Source organism: Engystomops pustulosus, chromosome 4 (genome assembly GCF_040894005.1).
Source record: "Engystomops pustulosus chromosome 4, aEngPut4.maternal, whole genome shotgun sequence".
NCBI lineage: Eukaryota > Metazoa > Chordata > Amphibia > Anura > Leptodactylidae > Engystomops > Engystomops pustulosus.
The window spans coordinates 48,603,871-48,630,932 of record NC_092414.1 but is presented as its reverse complement, the minus strand read 5'-3'; the positions used below and the strand labels follow the sequence as shown (position 1 = coordinate 48,630,932).

General features: G+C 40.5%; 1 protein-coding gene across 1 annotated transcript; it reads right to left on the bottom strand.

The window, feature by feature from the left end:
• On the bottom strand, positions 1–27,062 carry DDX46 (DEAD-box helicase 46). The gene is made up of 23 exons (XM_072145858.1): positions 26,907–27,062; positions 24,349–24,534; positions 23,987–24,127; positions 23,494–23,596; positions 22,933–23,098; positions 22,687–22,832; positions 21,664–21,777; positions 19,784–19,949; positions 19,265–19,385; positions 15,387–15,562; positions 14,407–14,528; positions 13,946–14,024; positions 11,442–11,524; positions 9,963–10,127; positions 9,655–9,817; positions 9,163–9,356; positions 7,252–7,389; positions 7,015–7,164; positions 5,900–6,133; positions 3,102–3,320; positions 2,211–2,355; positions 971–1,044; positions 1–326 (listed from the first exon to the last, which is right to left on the bottom strand). Exons 1-23 carry the CDS (start codon positions 26,921–26,923, stop codon positions 279–281), a joined length of 3,150 nt encoding a protein of 1,049 aa, XP_072001959.1. The 5' UTR covers positions 26,924–27,062; the 3' UTR covers positions 1–278.

Below are 27,062 nucleotides of genomic sequence, written 5' to 3'. Positions count from 1 at the left end.
TTACAAAAACTGAGAACATTTTTATTTCTCCTCTTTCAGAGGGAAGTTTAAAACAAATTTAATACAAGATGTTCCAATTTATACATCTATCCTTTCCACAACACATTGGTATTAAAAAAAATATCTGCCATTCCCATTTTTATCAATGTTTCGCCCCATAATCTAATTAAAATGGAGGTAAATAAAAATGAAAATAAAAATAGTTCAATGTACAACACAGGAAGAATACATCAGGGACCACATCCACAACAGAGGACACGTTATCCAGAGTTCCAGCTTTAAACCACCTTGTATCTTCCTTTGTTGGTTGGTTGGTAGGAGTTTTGCTGCAAGAACAAAAAGATCATGTAAAGTTACTGATGTCTGAATACTACTTTACAGTATACAGTAACAGACCGTTTAGGGAACAGACCAATGGGAAAAAAATTATTAATTGCTGTCCTTGAAAATAATCCTCCTGTTAAAAGCAATAGCACATAGGTTGTGCAGATCGGTAACATGAGGAGGATACACCTCAGCATCTGGAGGGAGTGGAGCGCAGTAGGGCCCTGAAGGGCTGGACTACAGCAGCAGTGTAGAGGGTTGCTCCATTTTCTAAAATAAACAGACCCTGTTCTGCCCCTTTACATCTATTTTTATGGTGCCAGAAAATTCATTGAACCATCAGATGCATTTAGAGGAGGGGAAGAGGGAGCTGGATGAGAGGAAGAATACATGAGGAGAGTGGGATATAGACTGCTGCAAATACACCCCCCCTACTTCCGGGACATGCCGCACGCTGCTGGAGGGGAGCCGGTAATGTGAAAAACACTTACATAAAGTAGTGGCATTATTCTGAAATCAGCATAGCACGGGCTATGGGAACCTGTCACCAGCTAAAAATGATATTCCTGGTGACAGGTTCACTTTAAAAGCCAAATAAGCAGTACAGAGCAGTTTGTTCTCGAGCTAGAATGTGCCTTGTACTTACCAGTCTGATGAGCTCTTCCTTGATAAGTCGGGTGATTTCAGCCTTGGCTTTTTGCACAGCCAGTTCACTAGCACCTAGAGTAAAGATACATACAAAAGAAGTTTCTTTAGAAAGGCTGAACACATAGGAGGAGATTTATCAAATCAGTCTACAGAATTCTGGAGTCATTTGCACACGAAAAGGTTTTTGACCATTTTATTCTTGTCAATAGTGCGGAGTCCGCACTGTAGACCAGCTATTAGTTGGTAAACACTTAACACAATGTGGGAGATGTATCACAAGTGTCTGAGAGCAACCAATCAGAGCTCAGCTTTCATTTTCCCACAGCTGTTAATAAAAATTAAAGCTGATCTCTGGTTTCTGTGGGCAACTAGAACAGTTCTGCTCTCAGACACTCCTCACAGACAACCCCCCCCCCCACACACACACACACAGTTTTCCATGACATTCTCCTGTTCTATTATAGGTAGGTTATTAATATATTTATATATAATTCTACTCAAATATTTTCCAAGTGGCTGTCTTTCCGTGGGGATGGAAGGGACATGTCACAAACCCCTTTTTTTGTATTCCAGAAAAAATGTGACCACTGGTCTTTAGTAAAAGGGCTTAAAGGGAACCTGTCACCAGGGACCTCATTTTCACTAAAAACAGGTTACAGCCCATTACAGCTGCATTGCAAATATACCTTTCTGATTTCTGTAAGCATTTGCAGTACAATATAATTGTGTTCTAACTTACCTTGCACCTTGTCAGAATCATCTATGTAGTCCCAGGGGTTGGGCTTTGGTTTGGATGCATTTAAAAAAAAAACAAAAAACATGTGAATTGTCTGTACTGCTCACTCCTCAGCTCTTGGCCCCCCACCTTTGTGCTCTGTAAAGCTCCTCCCTGCCCCACTGATTTCAGTTCAGCAGGCTGTGAGCTCTGTGGAGCAGGAGGAAGAAGCTGTACAGGAGCACAAAGGTTGGGGCCAAGAGCTGAGGAGTGCGCAGTACAGAAATGCTTCTAAACCCAAACCCCAACCCCAACCCCTGGGACTACACATTGGATTCTGTCAGGGTGCAAAGTAAGTTATAACAGAAAAAAATTATATTGTACTGCAAATGCTTAGAGTTAAGCAGGAAGGAATATTTGCTATGCAGCTGTAATGGGCTTCTGTAACCCGTCTTTAGCAAAATGAGGTCGCTGGTGACAGGTTCCCTTTAAGACCCCTATCCATAGCAGAAATAAAACTTACTTTCAATGGCCAAATAAATCTTTCTTTCTCCTTCCTTGGGGTCTTTGCCAGGTGGGAAATAGGTGCCCCTAATGGTGATTGCTGCTTCAGAATATTCACTGATTCTCTGGAGAGCTTCTTTAGAAGTCACCTTCCATCTTGCAGTCTGAAAAAAAGTATTTAAAAATATAAAGTGTTCATTAAGTATTTATTCAACGGTTCAGCTGCACAATACACAAATAAATTAAGTTGAGGGAACAGAAATTGTGCCAGAAAAAGGGCAGAGTCTGAGCAAATCCAATCCAAAGGGGCATTTTTCTGAATAGGTGGGGGTTTTCCACTTGTACCCTGCGTCTCCCCTCCTCAGCATGCAAAACAAATAAGGATGTAGTATCCCCAGAACAGTTCTATATAGCTGTATTGGACTTCCAGACTGAAGAGAGCAGTGGTGTTAAATGAAATTGCTTATTTACATTCTATTTGATTTCATAGCCTTATAGGGGGAGATTTATCAGGACACAGCCCAAGGATAAATCTAGAAAACGGTGCCTCTTACAAACCTATCTTGGGCAAAACCATGGAACTGCCTGTAATCTATAAATAAATGGGTAACCTGTATGTCACTACCCAAATCCATTTATATGAATACCACATACTAAACAGTGGTGTGAGTGACAGCTCTAGTGCCAGGGTTTGGACAAGCTTTGAGGCATTGCAGCTGTCGCTATTGACTTGAATGGGTCAGAGTTGCACAGAAACCATGAGGCCAAAGAACATGAAACCTTGTCACAGACCTAAAAGAGCACCCCATTAACTCTCATGTTATTGGAGCACTGCACAGTTACACAAAGAATTTGCAGACAACTTCATGAGCCAATGACGTATGTGATGTTCACCAGAATGTGAGGTTACCTGAGGGAAGTCATTGATCTCCAGTTCCTCTTCATATCTCTTAAAGGACTCATTGGCTCCGGCTTCCTGTTTTTCCTCTTCTAGCTTCTCAACTGGAACATAATTGAGTTTCGCGTTGATCTTTTCAGCCAGCTGTTCAGCAATGGTTTTAGCAGATACTGTAGGGGCCAATATGGTGCCTCCTCGGAGGATAGCGTTAGTGGCCTGCTGCATTACATCCTATTGAAAACAGGAAAAAGCCTATAAATATATGGACAAGAAAATTTGTGTGGTCCTTATTAAAGAAAGAATATACCATTGGACAATTTACTGAACCAACGTCAAGAGACTTCTCTTTTCCTAATCGCCAAGTCAGAAAGCAGAGCTACACTCAACCTGGATTTATATTCTGAGGTGTCATCTTTAACTCAGGAACGGAGGAATCTGAGCATTACATTATTTTCTCTATTATAAAAAAAGCTTTTCTGGTTCTGAAGATGATGTACCACAAAAAAACCCTAAAACAGTAAATGTGTTAGAGACAGACAAAGAGAAATCTTAGTAATCACAGTATCCAGTTACTTTGCACAGATAGGAGTCTGTAGGCCAAGCTGGATGGGAGAATAACAAAGAAAATATACTAACTTTAACATAACCCTCTTCCTGTATTTGAACTTTTAAACTCCACAAAATTACTTTGTATTTTTAGGAAATACATGCAGTTTTACAATACATTTTCAGTGTAGTGTTCTGATGCCTTTTATACCATAAAGTAGAAACACTTGCACTAAAAGCAAAGATCAATCTGATAAATGGGGCCATAATTTGCACCATAAAATGGTTCTGTGCTACATTTATCAAAGTTTTAGATACTTTTACGACTCTGACACATTACAATACTGTAACTGTGCCCGGTCTTAGGCCTCCTGCACACGGCTGTTGCTTTGGACATATGGTAGATGACGTTACAAAGTCATTAAATGTGCAAGATCATGTGCAGGCCTTACTCTACAAACTTGTATAGATAAAACTGCCCCAGCCATTCTCCAGAAAACTTTATAACATGTCTGCTTACTCTATAATTAGGAGTCCACTGGGTGGTCCCAAGCAATGATTTACAGCTATAGACATGGGAATTTTAAAAGATTGGTACAACCACATCTAATGCCGCCAACAACTAGAATCGACCAACAAGATGCATCGGCCAATAATACGAAGGGGTAAAAAGTACAAGAATCATAGGTCGAAGGGAATATTCACATGTCAACACAGTGCCACACTAACACAAACTGAACTGCAGGAGATTCTTAACATTGAAATGCAGTTTATATGAAGTTTTTGAAGCAGTCCATACTTAAAAAACAGCGGGTAACCACTTTCAACAGCTCTAGAAAATCCCTACAAAGTGATAGACTACTGTAGGCAACAAGATCAGTTTACGAATGTTAACCGGTTAAGGACTAGGCCCTTTCCTGTTTTTTCATGTCCATTTTTCACTCCCCACTTTTTTATTTTTACACGTAAAGAGCTGTGTGACGGCTTGTTTTCTGCGTAACAAATTGCACTTCATAGTGATGGTATTAAATATTCCATGCCATGTACTCGGAATCGGGAAAAAAATTCCAAATGCAGTGAAAATGGTGAAAAAACGCATTTGCGCCATTTTCTTGTGGGCTTGGATTTTACGTCTTTCACTGAGCGCCCCAAATGACATGTCTTCTTTATTCTTTGGGTCGGTACGATTAAGGGGATACCAAATTTGTATAGGTTTTATAATGTTTTCATACATTTACAAAAATTAAAACCTCCTGTACAAAAATAATTTTTTTGATTTTGCCAACTTCTGGCGCTAATAACTTTTTTATACTTTGGTGTATGAAGCTGTAGGTAGTGTCATTTTTTGCGAAATTTGATAATATTTTCAATGATATCATTTTTAGGACTGTACGACCTTTTGATCACTTTTTATAGATTTTTTTAGATTTTTCAAAATGGCAAAAAAGTGCCATTTTCGACTTTGGGCGCTATTTTCCGTTACGGGGTTAAACGCATTGAAAAACCGTTATCATATTTTGATAGATCGGGCATTTTCGGACGCGTCGATACCTGATGTGTTTATGATTTTTACTGTTTATTTATATTTATGTCAGTTCTAGGGAAAGGGGGGTTATTTGAAATTTTAGGTTTTTTTATTATAATTTTTTTTTTTAAACTTTTTTTTTATTTTTATTTATACTATTTTTCAGACTCCCTAGGGTACTTTAACCCTAGGTTGTCTGATCGATCCTATCATATACTGCCATACTACAGTATGGCAGTATATGGGGATTTTCTTCCTCATTCATTACAATGTGCTATCAGCACATTGTAATGAAGGGGTTAAAACGAAATAGCCTCGGGTCTTCGGAAGACCCGAGGCTACCATGGAGACTTACCGGCTATGGAGAGGGCTCAGCCCGTGAGCCCTCTCCATGCAGCGCGACGCGACCGCCGCCGTGAATAAACGGCGGGCGGTCGCGAACCGGTTAATGAAGGAGGCAAATTCAGGGAGCTTTATGAATTTGCCTTTGTTACCCGTAATACTCTTTAATCAACTTAACCAATGGGACATTCACTTTGGGTTAGCTGCAGCAAAGTGGTAAACCCACAAATACGTAAAATAGCAATACAGTGAATGCAAGTAGTACAATTCATTATTCCAGTAGGATTCATCCATTACAATTTCTCCCTTTGGGTCTCCATTTGTTATCTTCTGCTTTAGAAAATTGCACGATTGTATAATTAATCATTGTGCCTACAATGATAAGCATGATACCCACTTGTGCTTCAGCGCCTAGGTTCTTGTTTACACTGAGCTTCTTGGCCAAACGTTTTGCAATTTCTAATTTTTCAGCATTTCCTGCCGTGGGTGCTGCAGCATTTGCCACTGCTGCCGATCCTCCTGTACCACCTGCAGCTCCAGTAGCCCCAGCAGAACCTCCGGATGCACCTGGTCCAGTCATGTCTTTCACCCTCTTCTTGGAGTTAAACATGCTTTCAATCTGCTCATCAATCTGAAATTACAAAGAAAAAACAAACTAAATATGACAAGTAGAGATTATTGTACATGCGTGTGCTGCAACGCAGGTCAAGGGTACCTCCAATTATAAATCAATCACCACATAGCAGCCCCTAACAATGGCCTCCGGCTACAATATTTAGAAGAGACTACAACACCTATAAATCAGATTTAACAAAAAGAGACACATATAATGTCAAATCTGCAATGAATGATAGAAAATCCTTCCAATGTGCATTTCACTGTTAATACCAGTGCCTGCTCCAGTGGGCTGCTGCGAGTGACAGTCTACATTACAGTCGGGTGGCACAAAGATCAGACTGCTTCTTACTTAAACCCAGATGAACTGTTCATTTAGATACCAGGCGAGGAAGGCTCAATTTTAGTTTTCTGGTTTGGTCGCCATGACCAAGAGCCGCATACCAATGGCGAGAGTGCTGGAGGACGCCTAAGTTTTTAGTTAGGCTCAGTTCAGACCTCTGCTTTCCTTCAGTTGCAAGTATTTGGGAGGATCCCCAATGCTTCCAGTGGGATAAATCTTATGCAGCCTTTACCTTCTTCCAGCCCTCTATAGATTGTGAAACGTTTAATGGTATATGCGTACTACTGGATACTTGGCATTTTAGTCTTGAAGAGCGAGCACAAGGCTCTGTCCCTGGGACACAGGTCTGACTTTCTGCAGGTCAGCTGCTGTAATATTGTTAGTGGCTTACCCGAAGTGATTTTAACAGTTCTCATCCACAATAAAAAAAAAAAAAAACAGTTTTCCAACTACAAGGGTCAAAAGAAAAGATCCTACTACTACAAATTTCACATTTGAAACACACACACACACACACACACACACACATCTCTCCCCCTCTCCCACACACTTACATCAAGAGCAGTGTCCTCATCGTCTGAATCTTGGAGACCAAGTGCTGCCTTCTGCAGTTTCTTTCTCTCATTGGCCAGAGCTTGTTCTGTTTCATCAAACTTAAATCCTTTTCCCGAAAACCCACTTGTTTTCTTAATCACTTTACCTTCCTGATGAAAAACAAAACAAAAAAAAACACAAAATGTTATACCGTAGATATTACAGGAAGAAAGGCAATACTAGAGGTGACTACTTACAGCTTTCTGTTGCTCCTTGAACTCAGACCACAACTTCTCCAACTCTTGAGGGACTGCAGTCCCTGAAAGCTCCAAAGCCTTGATGATATCACCAGCATAGCGAGCCTGATCCTCTGTGATGAATGTAAAAGCGTATCCCTAAAGAAATAGAATGCACCTGGTCATGTACAGCTCTACAAAAATGCTGCTGACTAATCAACCTATATATATTATCTCATTTAATTCAAATGTGTTTATTATAATATAACAAAAGTCAAACATATATAACTTGTGCAGAAGTAATAAGGCAGGTAATCACTGGTAGCAGATGCATAAGGATCAAGAGCATCAGATAAAACAATTCTCAGAGAATATGGGTTCATAAAGATGAGGGAGATAAGGTGACTGGTTTCACCCGCCTGTCTCTGAATATAGGCCTCCATTCAGTCCATATTTTGCCCAGTTGGCTGTAGAGTAAAATGCCATCAAAGTCCCTTATTCCGAGATGCAAGTTTTTTGTAGCGCACAGTGTGCCATCTCAGAGAAGGATTCAGATGGGAAGGCGGTGGGGGTCCATAGAAAGAAAACATTTAATCGTTAAGGGGAGGCCTATAGATCATTGCCTATAGTCAAAGTCTCACAGTAAGGCTAGATTAACACAAACCTATGCCTGCCGGACCATAGCTGGGCAGACAAACATCCACTGCGATGGAGAGGAGTAGGGGTCCCCCATATGTTTGTGTGAATGGGGCATTACATTGTATCTAATATAGAGATGCATCCCCTATTCCTATTCTTGATGCAAAATCCGTAGATGCACAGCACAGGCGAAGCTCCAGGCTTGCAGAAATGCAAAATAAAGAGAAAACAAGAGCGTTGGGAATCCCTAAATTCAGACATGTGCCTTTACTGCATCAAAGGTAATCCCTGAATGTTCATCAAGTGATTCAGCACTCCTGCTATTTTTGTTCTATTTACAGACCCTTTACATCTTGAGCTCTGCTGAATAGAAGGAGCTGTATCAGGAGGGTTATGATGACTCATCCTGTTCCCACCCTCTTTTCTGTCAGGGTAAAGAAACTGGGAGAATAAAGTCAATGAGGATGACATCGGATGGACAACCTGGAGCAGTGAGAGATGTCAGCTTTGTCTGTATGCAGAGAGCAGCATGCTGGGAACAGGGAAAGGCTGAAGCTTTCAAAGGAGGAAAAAAGACATATACATGCAGAGACTTGTCGAATATAAGATATTTACTGAAAAGTGGCCATCTTCTACTGAGATTTAAGACAAAACAAAAGCCACAAATTTAGCCAAGAGAAGAAGTGACACAGTCTTATCTAAAAGATATTTATTTATACAAATTACACAAGTGGGAGGAAGGTAGATGAAAATACTACCAGTAGGTGTAGGGGAATAGCAGCGAGGTTATAGTTTTTTGTTGTCAAATCTAAACATGTGGCTTTTCAAATTAGTTCCCACTTGGGTTGAGTTTCCCATTTATTTAATAATAATAATAGCAAAAAAAAAATAAAAAATAGTACAGCAGCCTACATATTTCTTTCCACTGTTTATAGCAGAAGCAGAATGGAAAATACAACCTGAAGGTCAAGGGAAGTCACAGGCAGCAGAAAAAGCCCAGACACAAGTGTGAACAAAGCTTTAAATTTGAAGGTTTCATATTCTATGGGCTTTACTAGACTTTCTCCGTGCAACAATTAGGAAATTGCCCAAGCTTTTGAATGCAAAAAAGTGAAACAGATTCTCCCAACCTTAAAGGACATCTACCAAATAAACAAGTTATTCTATGTTGAAACAAGTTGTCTTGTTCTTTTAATCGCTAATATAAACTACCAGCCAGCAGAAGGTCATGTTGGAAGTTGTAGTTACACACAGGTGACAGACGGTTGCATTAGATGCACTTCAGTTACTGACCTTATTTCCAGCTCTGCCTGTACGTCCTGCTCTGTGTACATAATCTTCATAGTGATTTGGACATGCATAGTTTATCACCAAGATCAGATGTTTGACATCCAACCCCCGAGCTGCCACAGAGGTGGCCACTAGCAACTTGCACACTCCATTTTTGAAGTCACTGATGATGCTATCCCTGTCATACTGATCAATGCCTAAAGAGAAGATAAAAAATAGTAAATGCAAAAAAGTGACTGGGAATTAAGGTTACTATAATTGGGATATTAAAAGAAATATAGAAATTTGTGCAAAGAATCCCATCAGCTTAAAGCCAGTGGGGGACATTTATCAAGGGCATTGATCAATTCACTGTGGCGTGATGTCAACCCCTTCATCTTGATGGACACTTCTCCCATACAAGCCCGTTAAATTAACTGTTAAATGCAGGACTGCTTGCAGATCACATAACCTGCCTAAAAAGCTGGCTTTTTCATTACCAAAAGTGTAAGTTACCTCCATGAAGTGACAGGCAAGGATACGACGCTCTCATCAAGTCCTTCAGTAAACCATCTGCATGTTCTTGTTTATCCACAAATATTATTACCGATCCTTTTTCTTGATAATGCCCCAAAAGCTCAAGCAATTTAAGAAATTTCTTGTCTTCCTCAATCACAATCTGTTTAAAAAAAAACCTAAGATTTGACAAATTCCAAAAATGCCTGCAGTACAATTATTTATTCTCTTTAAACCATCTGGCTTTCACTGAAGCCGTGGCCTACAGATTGATCAAAGCTAAATAAAAATGTTCATTTTCTTCTTACCACATGTTGTTCAACATCAGAGCACACGACACTTCTTCCTCCAACTTGGACCTCAATAGGCTTGCTCAATATTCTTCTTGCTAAAGCTTCCATGGCTCTTGGGAAGGTAGCCGAAAACATGACCGTCTGCCTATCTGGCCTGACGTTGTCTATAATTCTCATGACCTGTCCAAATGGGAAAAATCCATTAAATGTATTACAGTACAAGACAATTCCTTTATATTTTTTTTAGACTAAGGAACAGCTTATGACCTGCTTGAGGCCAAATTGATGAAAGATTTTAACTCCACAGACAAAATCAGTATTAGCCATGAATAAGGCCACCTTCACACAGTCAGTCTGTGCGAGAGTCATCCATATGTCACCCAGTTTTGCAGATCCACAACAAAAAATTAAAACCGAAAGGTCACTAGCTTATCCTAAGAAGGGTTGAAATGATTGTGTTCACAATTTATCTGCAGATACGGACCACACATGGATAACTCAAGCAGTTCATCCATGAGGCTTATGTATTTTTCACATTCCCATAGATTTCTGAGGGAAGGCACGGGCTGCAGGAGTGAATGAGAACTGCTAAGAGTTTTCTACAGCCTCCTCACGGATTTGAGAGAAGAAAATAAATAATATTCACGGGACCAATAAAATGAATGTTTGCGCCATGTGCAAGAAAATAGCACATGGCAAAAAAAAATTTAAAAAAAAAAGACTAAAATCTTCATCAGAATCTGGAACAGATTTGTCTACACCATTAAAAGGGAACCTGTCACCACATTTGCACAGGTTCCTGTAGAGCTCTATTAACTGACCGTTATCCTTATTTCATCCACATAAATCACCTTTTATATTACCTGGCATCAGAGGCGGTGTGTCCTGCTCAGCCTGCTCCTCCTATCTAACACTCCAGGTCTTATGCCTCCTTACTGGTCACAGTTCATGTCATGTGACCAGAGTGACATTATCTCAGGTACTTTAGCCTCTTAATAATAGCAAACTGTACCCCATGCATGTATATGACCACATGAAGTCACAGCAGCCTCCATGGACTTCTACTCCTCTCCATTCTCCATGGAGGCTGCTGTGATTTCATGTAATCACATACACGGTGTACAGTTTGCTATTCTTAGACGGCTGAAGGACCTGTGATGAGGTCACTGGTCATGTCATGAATTTAACACAAGGCACCGTGTAAAAAGATTGACACAATATTTCCCATCTGTACATAGAGCTTTATATATCTGTAGTTGAATACTAGCAGACGGTCCCCAAATATGGCTGCATTTAAGGTACAGTGCCTCACTGGCACCTAATTTTAGGTGATATGGGGATGACTTGTAACCCTTTATCAGCAGACATTGTTAGTCAGGGGGGTCAAAATCTGGTGACAGGTCCTCTTTAAACACTGTATGTACTCAGACTCCCCCCAGACATCATTTTAAAAAGGAGATCTGTTTTTACTGCAACACTGAGGATATACTTTACCTGAGGCTCAAAACCCATGTCAAACATTCTGTCTGCCTCATCCAGTACAACATATGTAGCTCGACGCAGGTTGGTCACTCTACCTGCACATCAGAAAGTCACAGATAAAAAAAAAAAGAAAGAAAAAGAAAGAAAGAAAAAGAAAAGAGTAAGACATGTTAACCATAAGTGCCAATTATTCTGTATCAATCTTGCTTCTCAAAAATATAGCTTTCAAAAAACAAACAAAACACCTAAAACTTCACTAAGAACACCCCAAATGACTAAATTAAAGGCCCTTGATATCTGGTTGGGTCAAGCCTACTCTTGCGTACCATCGCATGGCTAGGAGGACCTGTAAAATTCAGCCCTCTCCAAGCACACATCTTAAACTAAGACTGAGGTGGAGCCTGGAGCCACGTCAGGCATATAATGACAGCGGTCACCTAGGAAAGAACATATTAGAGATTACAGCGCATGTGTGGGAAGCAAAAAGCCCATACTAAATGTTTCAGATAAATTGTCTGCTGGTTATTCTAGAGAACAAAAGAGATTTATAGAAAACCAAGAAATTTGCCAAGCAATGGATTTTGTAACCAAAATATATGCTGTTATATACCGCCTTCCATACTAGATATTGTAGAGGACATTAACTAGAATCCGATCTCTCAGGACCTAAATTGTTGTGAAGCATATGTGGCTCCAAGTAAAAAGACTCTTATACAACATGGACACTACGTGACTAGTCACATAATCCTCTTGAAGCAGGAGATATTGATAATCTTCAAACACCTTACCATACTTCCAGGAGCTTGATGCTCTCAACGTTGCCTCCTGAAAAAACCTACCTTACCAGAGAGCAGTCTTGGAACTCCAGTTCTATATATCTTGCACGGATATTTTTTTTCCACAGAAGTTAAACAATGTAACAGTTTAGTAAAGGTTTTTTTGTTGTTGTTGCAGAACACAGATGTGATAAAAACAGACAAGTTCAGCATGCAAATAACTTAATAGTAACTTAATGGGCTTGATGTACATAGACAGGAGCTCAAAAATGTCACTTCCATTCATAAGAAAAGGGGAGGGATGGGAAAGGGGAGTATCTAGTGGAGTTGTGCGATTTATAGCCAGTTCTGTTCTATAGCCCATCAACATTATCAACCCGAAATGTATAGTTTGAATCAAATCTTAAGGGTCAGGGGGGCAGTACATAAGTAGACTTATTGTCAATGGCTACATCTTCTAGTGGTTCATCTTTAATTTAGGACAACCTCATGAAGTAGCCGTGAATAAAGAATTATGTGTGGTGTCTGGCAGGGCCTAATTGGTGAGGAAAGATGACAGGTCCAGACTCCTGCTGCAGGTTGTTTTGGTTCCCTGGCTCCCACTATGACTGCACCAGAGTTCATTACAGCAGATGAAAAAAGGGTTAAATTGCTACATACATTTAGATAAATAAGATTACAAATGTTACAAAAAACTTGAAAAAGGACCCCACATAATTTTTAAGCAGGCATTCTAAACTGACCGCAGAATGGAGAGGCTTCAGAGGATGTGGACACTATGGGGTTGCCATTTCCCCTTAGACTACGCCACCTCCATGCCATAACGGCGTGGAGGGGGCACCCCGCTCCTTCAGATGGCCTGTGAACATTCAGGCCTGAAGGAGCTGATATTTGCACAGCACGGCCAGCAGATGCATCAGGAGGTCTTGGCCTCCTGCTGTATTCGCTGTATTGGCAGGGCTTCAACATATGCAGCCACATGTTGCACTGGCATATGATAAATCTTTGCATATGAATGTTTTTTTTTTGTTGAATGTGCAAGTATCAGAATATTAGAGCTTGTGGCAAGAACACACAGTTGATTTTCGAAGATTTCTGCATCTTTTCAATTCCCCTGAATGGGGATTGCCAAAACAACAAAATTGAGGACAATACATTTTCCAGAAGATCAACCAGCTCCACGGCTTTATATGAGATCATTGCAGTAGTGCTGCAGTTGTTCAGGAGCTAGCAGCATCATAACTAGCGTTGAGCAGGACTTCGGTCAGAAGTTAGGGTTCAGCTCAGCCGCCCCACTCTTAAAATGCCCCCAGCAAAACCAAGCCGCCATTTTGCGAAGGATCGTAGCTCCCCGGCGACACAGAATTTTCAAGTTCAGGTTTGGTTGAACATTTGCAGGTACGCTCATCACTAATCACAACTCATTATGGCTGCATCAATTTGCATCTGGCAAATGCACATGGAAATAGTTGTACATTTACAGAAATTTCGAAAACAAATCTACTGTGTGTGAAAAGACATGGAGTTTAAAAACCAATATTACAAATTCAGTGACAATAATTTATGGGACTAAATATTAAAAAGGAAGGACGAATTCCACCACAAAAACCTGACTGCATTTCTAGCATAAGTCCATCTTATCTTACAGCCCTAAATATTCTATTAAGTCTTAAAACAAGGAAATAAATCCAATTACAAAACGCAACTATAGCATAAAATATCACATAAATAATTACTCACCATTGTTTGCAGCCAACATGTCAATCATGCGACCTGGTGTACAGACTATGATTTCTGCACCTCGCTTAAGTTCTGCAATCTACAAGATCAAATGTAATGAGAAATCAACAACTCTGGAGTACAATTACACATAAATACATATATATGTCCATTTGCAACCTTATGTTTATTTAGTGATGTGGAAGAACACTGCAAACACTTATATTCAGGGACCTACTTGCCTACCCATAGAGCAGTTATGAATCACAAGGCTTCAAAGAGAAGCTGTATAAACTTTGGCCATTTAAGATTTAAAAATAAATTTAAATATGTATATATTTCCCATAGCAGAGTAATCAAGCAGCATGCTCAGTGATCTCCAGCAGTCTCAGAGAGAGGCGCTAGAGCGGTCCCAGTGTACAGGCTACACGTGCTCATCCATTCAGGGTTTCACCACACACACCAAACACATTTTCACATACCTGTTCACTGATGCCTGTTCCTCCATACACACAGACTACCCTGAGTCCAAGCGTCTTTGAGAACTTCTTGCACTCTTTTGTGATTTGTAACGCCAGCTCTCTGGTAGGAGTCATTATAACCGCTAAAAGGCCAAACAGTACAAGGTTAGCTACAATATTTGGAAATAATCTATACAGAATGCAGACAGTGCTCAGGTTATGTACAAGATAGGTTCTTGTAGGTTTGCTCTTAAGTTGGTTTTGTATGCAAGTCACAACAGGAATTTTTAGTTCCGTCAAATGTTTACTTTTGTCCCCGTAACAAATGGATTTGCACAATAATGTGCTGTCATGGTCACCTGTAAGTTGGGTGTCCTTAAAGGGGTTTACCCATGAAGGCAAGTGAGGCCCTATCCACAGGATAAAATGTAACATGCTGATCAGTGGCGTCTCAGTGCCGAGACCCCCACAGATCACAAAAAAAAAAAAGAGGGGTTCGACCGACCCCCCCCCGTTGCTCCTCAGACTAATGGAGCAGACGGCCGAGCCTGACCATTCTGCTCCATTAGTCTCTATGGAGCTGACGGAGATCGTCGGAGCTCGGCGATTTACGTCACTTTGTAGATTAATGGAGCAGAACTAACTTGCCTTAGTTGGAAAACCCCTTTAAGGACACCCAACTTACAGGTGACCCTAGTTGCAGACTGACCTCTCTGCCCCCTGTGATCTTTGGTGTCTGTCATAAAGTATTGATAATCTTTGTTCCCATGTTCAGCACTTCATTTTGAAAATCCAAGTGTGTGCATATGTATATATAATCAGATAGGTAGGGAACTTACATGGAACGCCCATTACAGCTCAGGTCCAGGTTAAATGAACAGGGACAGATTTGCTGTAATGGACAATTAAGTCTTGCACACAGAATGAAAACTGGACATAATTCCCTAAAACATGAGATTGATAGAAAAGCATAATGATCTTCAGAATTTTGAAACACTTACCAATTGGTCCTTCCCCTTCTTCTAGGGGTCTCTGATCCATAATATGGCGAAACATAGGCAGAAGAAAAGCTATTGTTTTCCCGCTCCCGGTTTTTGCGATTCCAATCAAATCCCGACCAGACATGACTGCCGGAATAGCTTGTGCTTGGATTGGTGTTGGTTTTTCATATGCATGTCTAATGGCAAAGAAGAAAAATACTTTCAGGTCACTTTGGTTTTCGCTCAACTGTTAAAAGGTTTTCCAACTAGGACAAGGCTGACGTCAGGGACTACACCATCCACACTTGCTCCATGTCCGGACCCCAATACTAAGTGCACTAAGGAGCGATCCATAGCAACAGGAACACATTACATGACTTAAAGAGAACCCATCATGTAAAATAACCCCCCCTAAACTAAATATGTTTTTATAAACTGCCATTAGAGAGCACTGCCTCTATCCCTTCATTGTCCCTCTACATGCCGTAAACTTAAGCAATGAGGTCCTAAAGCTGTATGCAGCTTTAGGACCAAATGTCCAATGTCCAATGAGTCATTAGCATATTCCGTAAAATGTCCAATGAGTCATTAGCATATTCAAGCTGTCCAGGTGTAGGTGTGTGTAGGTGTAGGTGTGTGTAGGTGTGTAGGTGTGTGTGTGTGTAGGTGTGTGTGTGTGTGTAGGTGTGTGTGTAGGTGTGTAGGTGTGTGTGTAGGTGTGTAGGTGTGTGTGTGTGTGTGTGTTATAACAGCTCCAGGCTGCAGCCATGTTATAGCAGAACATGTCAGGTACTTGTGTAGCTGATGTCAGTGTCTCTGTGTATTAGGAGGATGCAGCATGTCAGCAGACGCAGCACACACACTAGCAAAGCCTTACTATACATTACACACAGGAGCAGGGGGAGGGGAGGGGGTAACATCACTGCCTCTGACCATGTGACAAGCCTCATTTACATAAAGAAAAGATGATTTTATAATGATTAATGTATGAAAAAAACTAGATAAAAGCTGGGATGGGATCCATGTGAGCTGCTCCAACAGGTTGTAGTGACTAGTGACACAGACCTGATGACAGGTGTCCTTTAAGTAATTTTTATTTTTCCATTTAGTGAGCCAATGAGGGCATTTTTTGCTGGGCAGGCAATACTTGGCATTATTTATTTGGTATAATCAAGTGATATGTCATACTTTTTAAAGGGAGCCTACCAGCAGCTTTGTCCTTAGAAAGCCGAGACAGTTCCCCTTATCCATGATAGGTAGGGGCAATTTAATAAAAATGGTACTTATGCCCCAACTGCTCTATATCCTTCATAACACGCCTATATGGATACCATTCAGGGTATTTTATAATATACAGAGTATGTTCCGCGAATTGCTTTGGAAAAAGGGCCATCCTAGGATTAAAATCGAAACCCTGCAGAGAGCCAAGGATAGTGGAGGTCTGGCTATTCCAAACCCGTGGGTTTATTTCTTAGCAGCACAGGCACAACATTTAAGAGGATGGGAACAAGGTGGGGATAGTTCAGGACCCAGCGGGAGGTTAGTGGCATCTATAACGGGCATGACACCGCCAATAGCGGCAGTAGAAGTGGGAAGCACAGGAACAAATGGAGGATTGAGATGCCCGACTTTGGCTCTAATGTCCAAGACATGGTCCAAGATTAAGGATATGGTGGGGATTCAGGGTCATAGTGAGTACTTTCCTATATGGCATAATCCCCGGCTCCCGGAAATGTTTAAATTAGAGGGTTTCTCGCCGTGGGAGGGTAAAGGAATATGGTCTGTACGGCAGTTACTAGATGGAGATAATTTTAAATCCTTTGAACAACTAAGGGAAACCTTTAATCTGCCTAATACACAATTTTATAAATTTCTGCAATTAAGGCATGCATATGAGAAGACGGTCAAAGAGGGTAGGCTTCAATTATCGAGCCATAGCACATTGAAACTGATAGCGGGAAAAGGCCCGAATAGGGGAATTATATCCAATATTTATTCTAGCCTCTTGGGAGAATATCTGAAAGGCCATCCCCTCACGATCAAAGAGAAATGGGAAGCAGAGGTAGAGGAAATCCCAGATTCCCAATGGGAAGAAATCTTAGAAAGGACGCCCTTATTGTCTCCATCAGAGGCCCAAAGATTGTCTCAAATTTATCTTCTGCATAGGGTGTATAAGACACCAAGCCTACTTCATAGGATAGGGGTGCGACCTGACTCTTGTTGTCCCAGATGCTCGTCCTCAGATGCCAAACTGATGCATATGTTATGGGAATGTAAGGAGCTGGAGGAATTTTGGAAACAAGTTTTGCATGTAATTCGGAAGGTGCTATCAGTGGACCTAGAGCCGGATCCAAGGATCTGCTTGCTGGGATTGATTGAAAATGAGAATATAGATGGGACCACTATGCTATGTATACAAAAGTTATTGTATATGGCACGCAAGTCCGTAGCGGCTCGATGGATTCAAACATCGGCACCCACAATACAGGAATTCATAAATAAGGTCAACAGTATAATTAGGTTGGAGTGGAAAGTATATCTAAAAAGAAAATGCCCAAAAAAATTTGATAAACTATGGAGAAGATGGTTGGACACGCCTGGACTTCCGAATAGAGCCCTGATTGATCTACGTAATAGCTCTCACTACCAGTTGATGACGGTGACTGTATGAGATATTTATGTCTTAAAGGGAAATTGACTGTCGCAAGTACTTGCCTGTGGGATAGAGGATTCCACGCTTTCTAGGTATGATATGCGAAGGGTGATCAACTGGTCCATAGGAATAATTAACAACAATGGTCTCTATCTGTCTGCTGTAGGGAATGTGGGGGGGGGGGGAGTGGGTTGTTCTTATTGTCTTGGTCTTTTGTGCAACAGTATGTTTGTAATGTGTTGTAAAAACCAATTTATATCACAAAAAATAAATAAATAAAAAAAGAAAGCCGAGACAGTGGTAGGAATTGGCCTACACAATTATATTCCAGGATTATAGCTGGACTTTGAGCACCTCCTGTGCGAGTTCTAATAAAAGAACACAATAAAGCCCGCTTCTCTAAATGGGAGTACTAGCAGGCATCTGATTAGATATTATATAAACTGGTTGGGCTGCGCTGGGAGCAATTTCAATAGAAATTCAAGGAGAGTAGTTTGAGGTGACTCCCCCACTCCAAAGTCGCGCTACAATCCCGAAATATTAATCGATTTCACATTCCTGCTTCTAGACAATGAGCAAACAAAATTCTGAATTCTGGACACGCAGAAAAAGTAAGCAAGATTTTGGCATTAGAAATGCGTTTCTATGGTCACTAGCAGCATGAAACATGATAATGTGGCAAAACTGGCTACCCAAGTCATTATACAACTCACACAACAAGTCTATTCTAGTGAACATTTGTATTAACATCTTTCCCCATAACATATTTGCCATTCCTCCTGAAATTTTAGAAACAATGGAATAGATTGTCAATATTTTCTCATGTTAAAAATGTGTGCTCCGACAAAGATTGACAAAAGGAGCTCTCACTAGACAGCGACAGAATGTGTAGGAAGCCACCTCCAATTTGTTGGAGAGGATCATCGGGGAAAAGATTAATAGGAAAAGACAAAGAATAGGACTTGTGTCGATCGGATCTGCGTTTTCCTCTGAAAAGCAGGCGATTGTTAACAACTTGTTTTGCATTGTTTACGTGTGAAATACATGCTGCTAGTTAACAATCACCTTCATTTCAGTGGAAACGCAGATTGGATTGGCACGAACCCTTGCAAGTTGCATTTCAAAATGCATCGCAAGCAGAATGTGCGACTACACCCTAAACCACACAAATTTCCTTATGGACCCGTTTTTTAGTGTCCTAAATTTACCCCCCATATTGACGTTACAAACACAGATAATTCCTTACTTTTTGAGGGAATTTAGAATCTTCATAGATATGCCACACTGCACCCAGGTTTTTATTGGTTTAGGACAATTTTTCCCCTTCACAGTAATCCCTTCAAGTTCAAGTCTGAAAGCATTGACCTCTGGTAATAGAAAGGCAATACATGATAAGTTTAAGAATTCTCTTTTTAAAATATAAAATATTTGGAATGGTTAATTCAAAAATCAATAGATTTTTACAGGAAATCCAAATTAAAAATTGACAAAGTCTACTTAAGATTTTAGAATAGATTCTAGAATACCAACTTTGGAATTGTTTCACTCCGATGCAAAAAAGGGAGCATGAAAACACATTAAAAACATTTCATCATTTGCCCATGGGTTAAACCCCAAAGCCATTTTGTTATATGTACATATAGTCAAAATTTTACCATTGTATTGTTTGACCACAAAATAGTACACTAATAGATTACAATTTGCAATTGAAGCTGGCTCCTTTTTCATTAAATATGAGGTCTACATAAAGTAAGTAATCAGTTACCTTCTGTAGTCATCTTTGCCAACTCTGGAACTTCAACATAAAAATTTTTCCTGTAGGATTCATATTCAATCTTTCCATGATCCACTGGTTCCAATAATTTGCGCTGTTTAGTTTGGAAACCAGTTAAAGCTGTTTGAAGATCCACCTCCTCCTCTTCTGAAGAATACTAAGATTATGGAAACAAAACAACAATTATATTGATAAGTTTACCAGTATCTGCCCCATGCAACATAATCATAATCCAACAAGAGTCAACAATAGACTTAACCTTCTACATGACCCCCCCAGTGCCCTTTAGGCTGATGAACATAATTTGAAAAGTTGATTTTAGAGGGAAGAAGGCAATGGATAAGATATATAAGAAGATTACCAAAGTCACTATAACCTGGATGTATGATAAATTGCTCCTGGTTAATCACGCATCTTTTTGATGGTAGATATTCTTTAAGTTACTTTAAATATTTTTTAGGAATAAAAACCTTTTTAATTTTATTTAAAAAGGTTAATAAAGTTATCTATTCTGAACAAAAAAACTAGGTCCAATAATAAACCAACTCTTTATAACTACCTACTAACCATAGCTGCAATTGGTCAGAGGGTAAATAGGCAGCGAACATCTAATATCTTTAATGATAGCACTTACGAGGTATTGTCATCTATTTAAATACCGTTTGATACAAAAAAAACACATCTAGCAAGTGCTAATCTGCAATAAGGTCTAGTGCCCACAGAGATATATCCATCTATCTAGAAAAATGAAACACGGCAGCACTCCAATGTTGTGAACAAGCAAATAATGTGTTTATTCCACTTCCAGCAACGTTTCGGCTGTGAGTCCAGCCTTTGTCAATCAATGTGTGTCAGAGTATTTACAGATGTCACAGTGCAATGACATCATACAAAAAGGTAAACATTACATAGACTATATAGTCTATGAAAAACATAAATAGATGTGATCAAGCGATGTACATAAGGTTATATCTTGCTATAAAATAAGTGTATCGTTCACCTGCGCGAGAGCCTACTCCCGGCTACACATCAAAACAAACCCGACGCTGACCATGTCTCACAAACACCACTGTGCATGTCAGGAAAATGTAGTGGAGAGTAGATCACAATATGCACATGTCACGAATGCGCATAGCTTACTACAACTCCAGCGGGCGCCATCGTGGAAAAGGATTCCCTTCAATTTCGTGTATTGGAAAATACATCACCTAGCTATTTTCTAGCGCATGCGTTCTCATCTATGTGTCAAAAGGCCATCTTAGAGAACATAATGGTGCTAGCGGAAAAAACTATGCATTCACGGAAGGTACGTGGGAATGGTATAGCTATCAAATAAACAGTGTATATATGTACATGGTTTCAATTTTCTGGATATCAAAATGACTGACTGGTGTGAGTAGAAGGATAGCACCCGCAATACTTTGTTGCCAAGGACTGTGCTGCTGATTTTCTTATCTCTCTATACACCCGCAATACTTTGTTGCCAAGGACTGTGCTGCTGATTTTCTTATCTCTATCTACACACACAATGATTAAATAGATCCTAAAACTGTCTGCACACCAATAGAGCCAGCTCTCATTGATGCTTAAGGCTATGGAACTGATATCACTAAGAGTGGTTATAAAAAAAGAAAAGCCAAGATGGCATAATCATGGACAGAAAATTCAAGCAAAAATATATACACATGAGTATGTATGAGTAAGAGTATGAAACAGGCAGATAAGTAGACCCTCACACTGACCAAGTAATGCAGATCTTAAAAACTGCTGTATAAAAAGTGAAGCAAAAATGTAGAATATGTCAGAGTATAGTAAGAAGCCTGGTTTTGCTGAAACTTGCTTTTAGGAATATAAAGGCACCAAAAAATTACCTCCATAGCATCTTGATCATTCTCCATAAGTTCTCCTTTCTTTTTTGTGGTCTCTGCAGCAACCTTCTTAGTTGTAACCACAGTAACTACCTTAGTTACAGTTGGTCCAGTTTTCTGTAAAAAAAAACAAAAAACAATTACAGATAATAACCTCAATTCCTACAAGAACATGATCATGGTGCTCTCAGGCCACAAACAAGGGGCCCTGGTTCATTCACACACCAATGACGGAAGGAAAAAAAAAAACCTCACTAAAAAGCAATAGGAGTTCATTATCCTTGGGTCAGGCAGCCGGGGGAAAAAACAAAACAAAAAACAAGTGTCATGTGCATGGAACCTAACCACAAAGTGTGCCGTCTACCCTCCACCGTGCAGATAATAAAATTCAAGCTACCATTTAAGCTCTGTGTAACCACAAAACTTGCAACACATATAATAGTCCATGTCCATCAGCAACTCCATAAACTCATTTTATATAATAATGTAATAGTGCAGGCCAACCCAAGATAATTACTAAAACTATGTGCCTATTTAAAGGATTTGTCATGAGTAATACAACTACTCCACTTGTCAGCACACTTCAGCAGCCTGAAGTCACAGATAAGAGCCAAAAATCCACATATGTATTTCCTGTGCAGTGGATGGTGTCCGGAACTGCTATGCAGCTCCCGAGTCTGAAGGGTACCCAAGGAAAACAGAGCTGAACAACAAATTGCAGTTGTTGTTCAGGTGCCAGGAGGATCCTTGAAGCAAATCTGTTGGTGCCCTGGGTGTTGATTTGTAAAGTGCCAAGTATTGTAGTGTTGGACCCCCAACTATCTGAAATTGCTGACCTTTGCCAAGCCATTTTAAATAAAAACATACGTCCATCAAACTCAATCATAAAATGAGGGGCCAAAAACTAAAGGGATGTGGGGCGACAGTTGTATAATTAGAAAAGCAACCATACTGCTGTGAGCCATATGTAAAATGCAACCTATTGTTTCACAAATTCTCACTCTACAACAAGGTAAATATACCAACCTTTTCACTTCCACCTTTCACACTACCCATGTTGAACTTCTTAACTTCTTCTTTGACCTCTTCCATGTAGGCATCCAGGGGATCCAGCTCCTCATCCTCACCTTCCTGGCCTTCCTTCTCTCCTTCAGTTGGTTCATCTTCATCATCTAGAATATTGAGAAAAAATATATATTTTCTTAACCCAATACAAACACAGCTCAAAATATAAAAAACAACACATCAGATCACACTAGCACAACTACTCACCATCATCATCTTCTAAACTCCATTTCTTTCCTTGTCGCATTTCTTCTGCTTCTTTTCTCAATTCTCCAATACTTTCCACAACTCTTTTGCGTTGCTCTTCCCGCCATTTTTCTACCCTCTCCTTGCGTTTCCTCATTTCCTCTTCGAGCTTATTTTGGTCAAAATTCTGTACGTGCAGAATAATGATGTCATTGACAAGCTTAGTTTTAGATGAAAAACAAATAGTACAATTTAAATACAACACAAATAGTAAGTAAAGTACCCATAGACTTAATACAAAGCTAATTGGGGAGTATGCCACCACCAGGTCACTTCATCTATAAATGTTGTGACAAAACCAAAAATAGAAAGGAGAGGTCATGGACCCCACTTAAATGGATGCTGAGGACCTACCTTGAGGTAGGTCCAGTTTTATTACATAAAATAATCCAGCATGGAGTTACTTTGCATGAAGCCAGAATATCCAAATTTCCACCAGGTGCTAGACAAAAATATTATGGTAGTACAAATGTGTATTTAGCCTATGCCCAAGAACACATGCCATTCGCCTCACATACTTACACTGACATCTTTCTCCTTGTCCTTGTCTTTATCTTCCTCTTTCTCTTCCTTTTTCTTCTCCTTGGTTGCCTCTAGAACATCAGTTTTTTCTTTCGACTTTGACCTGGAAAAAAAATTCAATCATTTACACTGTGAAAAAGGCAAGTATTAGTAGAGTACTGAATAAGAGGTAGTAAAATTCCCGGACATGGTGTAGAAAAAACAAAAAACACAATAGTGGCTGCACTCATAATGCTACTGCAGAGAGACTTCTAACATTAAGCTAAAAATACAAGACTGAAAGAAGAAGTGCAATGCAGTAAAAGACAACTGAATACAAACATCAACCAGAATTTAGAACAATCCATAAAAGCTAGATTAATCTATACACAAACAAAACAATTGAGGTTTCATTGGGGAAAGGGATCGGGGAGGAGGGGGGGGGGATGACAGAGCTAAAAACTAAATACTCTTAGTTAGACCTGATACATACATGCATATTTATTTATTTTACCTTTTTTCTCCCTTTTTAGTTTTGCTAGGGCTGGGGGAATGTGATCGCCTGCCACGGCTTCTGCTTCTTGATCGCCTTCGCTCCCTACTGCGAGATCTTCGCCTCTCCCGACTCCTCTCCCTCTCTCTGCTTGGCCGGCGGCTATCATAAAAAGAGGCAAATAAAAACAATGTGAAACAATCAGAAATGATACAAAAACAATAAAACACCCACCACAGTAAATAAGCACAATAGGTAGCTTAAAGAACAACAAGGCTCTTTACCTCATATTACACATGAAGCAATGTAGTTTACTAGTTCATGGTATTGAAGAGCAGTAACACACAACAAACAATATGAATTAAGATTAAGAAGATACATACACTGGGCGTTTCCTGTCTCTGGAGCGCGACCTCCTGCGATCCCGGCTACGTGACCTCTCTCTCCTTCTATCCCTTTCTCGACTTCTGGATCGGCGGTCATCTCTTTTAGATCTCTTATCTGGAGGAGAGCGGCTTTTGGATCTGCTCAAAGAGCGACCACGTGATGATGACCGCTTTCTGTAATGTCTTGGGAGAGAAAGCCAAAGAACAGAACATAAGTACATAATGTGAACAGACCCACCTGCTGTAATCTCTCCTCATAGATAACAAGTGTCCGAATTATGGCGCGCCCAATGGCTGGGCCACCAGCAATGAATCACAGCTGGGGTCCCATGTCTCTTTTTAGAATGGAGCTGTATTGAACATGCTTACTGCTACTCTTTATTAAAAAAAAAACTCTATAGGAATGATGGTGATTTCCAGGAAGCCATGCTGCAACTTTAATCCATCCAAATATCAATGGGGGCCTCAGCAGTCAGAAGATCTCTCATCAACACACCAATCCCTTTAAACTTTTTTATTGGTTGGAGTCTGAATTTTATACACTGGTTATAAACAGCAAATATTGATAAAAATAATAAAATTTACAAACACATGGAAAACAAACTACATCGTCCGTCATTATACACATAAAGAACATGTTTTGTCCCTTTCCCTGCCATATATTTATCTCATATGTCTTTACAGGTTGGCACCTCAATGGCCAATGGTATGCACTGGATTTTAGGAACCATAAGGGTACATTCACATAGCGGTATGCCTGCCGGGCAGACATACCTCTGTGTGCTGGAGAGGAGGAAGTGACCCCATGCTCTGTTTTCCCCGTGTACCGCCGCTTGGCCGCCATTGCAGTCTATGGCAATTTTGCGGCTGCATATACATCCCCCCAGACTGCCATGTGAATGAGGCCTAACTTTGGATGTTTAGGGTGCTATTGAGCAGGAAGTGATCACCGCACAAGTACTGGGGAAGATTGAGAAATTGTAAAACCTGATCACAGAGGCACTTTAGTAGTCCCTCGTGCCTATTGGCATAATGTTAAAGTTTATTTTGGAGCCCATGGATAACAAATATAAAAAGATTACCACAGCCATAGTGCCTGGATCTATAAGCAAATGTTCCTGGTTTATGACACTTGGTTTTGATGGTAGAAGAGCTACAGAGAGGGAGTTTCATCATTGGTTTTGGTGTCCTTTTATTGGTGTAAAGTCAAAAAAGCAACTTTTCATTGATAAACATAGAACTACTGCTAGTGCAACACCATGCAAAGCCAGATTCATGACTAGCAACCTTTTTAAAAAGTCGCAAAAAAGTTGCATAGTCACTCCAGCCCCACTGCTTGTGTATATGCATTTGACGCAAAAATCCCAGACACATAGGGGCCGATTTATCAAGCTGTCTGAAAGTCAGAATACTTCTAGTTGCCCATGGCAACCAATCACAGCTCCTCTTTAATATATTCATGAGCACTGGTAAAATGAAATCTGAGCTGCGATTGGTTGCCATGGGCAACTAGAAATATTCTGACTTTCAGACAACTTGATAAATCTGCCCCATAGTGTGTGTGTGTGGGGGAGATTGATCATTTGTTTAGATGGACTTTTTTGGTGTATAAAAGTCACAAAGAGGGTTTCTGTGACTTTTCATTGCTCAAAAGTCATACAGGACTGTTCCCGCCACTTCACTAAACATAGAACAACTGCTAGTGCAACGCCATGCAAAGCCAGATTCATGACTTTTGCCTTTTTTATTTAGTCCCAAAGGCACTCCGGCCCCCCCGCTGGTGTATGTGCTGCGACTTTTGATACATTTTGTGCATTTGAAAGAAAAATCCTGAACACATATACAGCATAAGAACATTTATTAAAGGGCCGAAGCCACTTTAATGACCCTGATGATCCCCGGAGCTCCAAAGACAGACATAGAACTGTCCCAAGGCGTCCGTCTAATGATATATCTCCCCCTATACGTGTCGGGTTGTTTTTTTTTCCAGAATGCACCAAAAGTCACAGGGGGGAGGGGGGGCTGGAGTGACTTGAATCTGGCTTTGCAGAGCGCCGCACTAACTGCAGTTCTATCTTTATGCCAGTATAGTGCAGTGCCGGGAATAGTCCTGCGCGACTTTTGTGCAATGAAAAGTTGCAAATAACCTCTAAGCGACTTTTTCCAACTTTTATACGCCAAAAAAGCCCAACAAAACCAATGATAAATCTCCCCCATGTACAGCAGAAGGACATTCATTAGAGCTCAAAAGACAAACCTAAAACTGTCCCAGGGAGGGGCCTACACCCATTTCAGATGAATGACCTATCCAAACAGCTGGATGAGACCATATTACACGTGGGGAACCCCTTAAGGACAGAGTTGTTTCCCGTGTACCAATGGAGCGAGATAACATGAGCACCAGGCAGGAAACATACAACGTGGGGGAAACACACACATACTAAAGGCCTCCACGTCCTGTGACCACAGAGACCAGCACGAGAGCCCCGGCTCATCCCCCGCCGCCATGACGCAGACAGGCCGCTGAGCTTACACATATTGAGGCGCAGACTGACCTGGACTCCCTGCCCATGGCTGCACAGACCTCAGCAGCACGTCCTACCAGGCGCCTCGGCTCCCGCCTCACAGTCGCCACACTAGGGCCACCAGCAGTCCACAGGAAGGAAAACACAAGCGCCGCCGTCTGGGGGGGTTCACCTTTAGCTGATCAG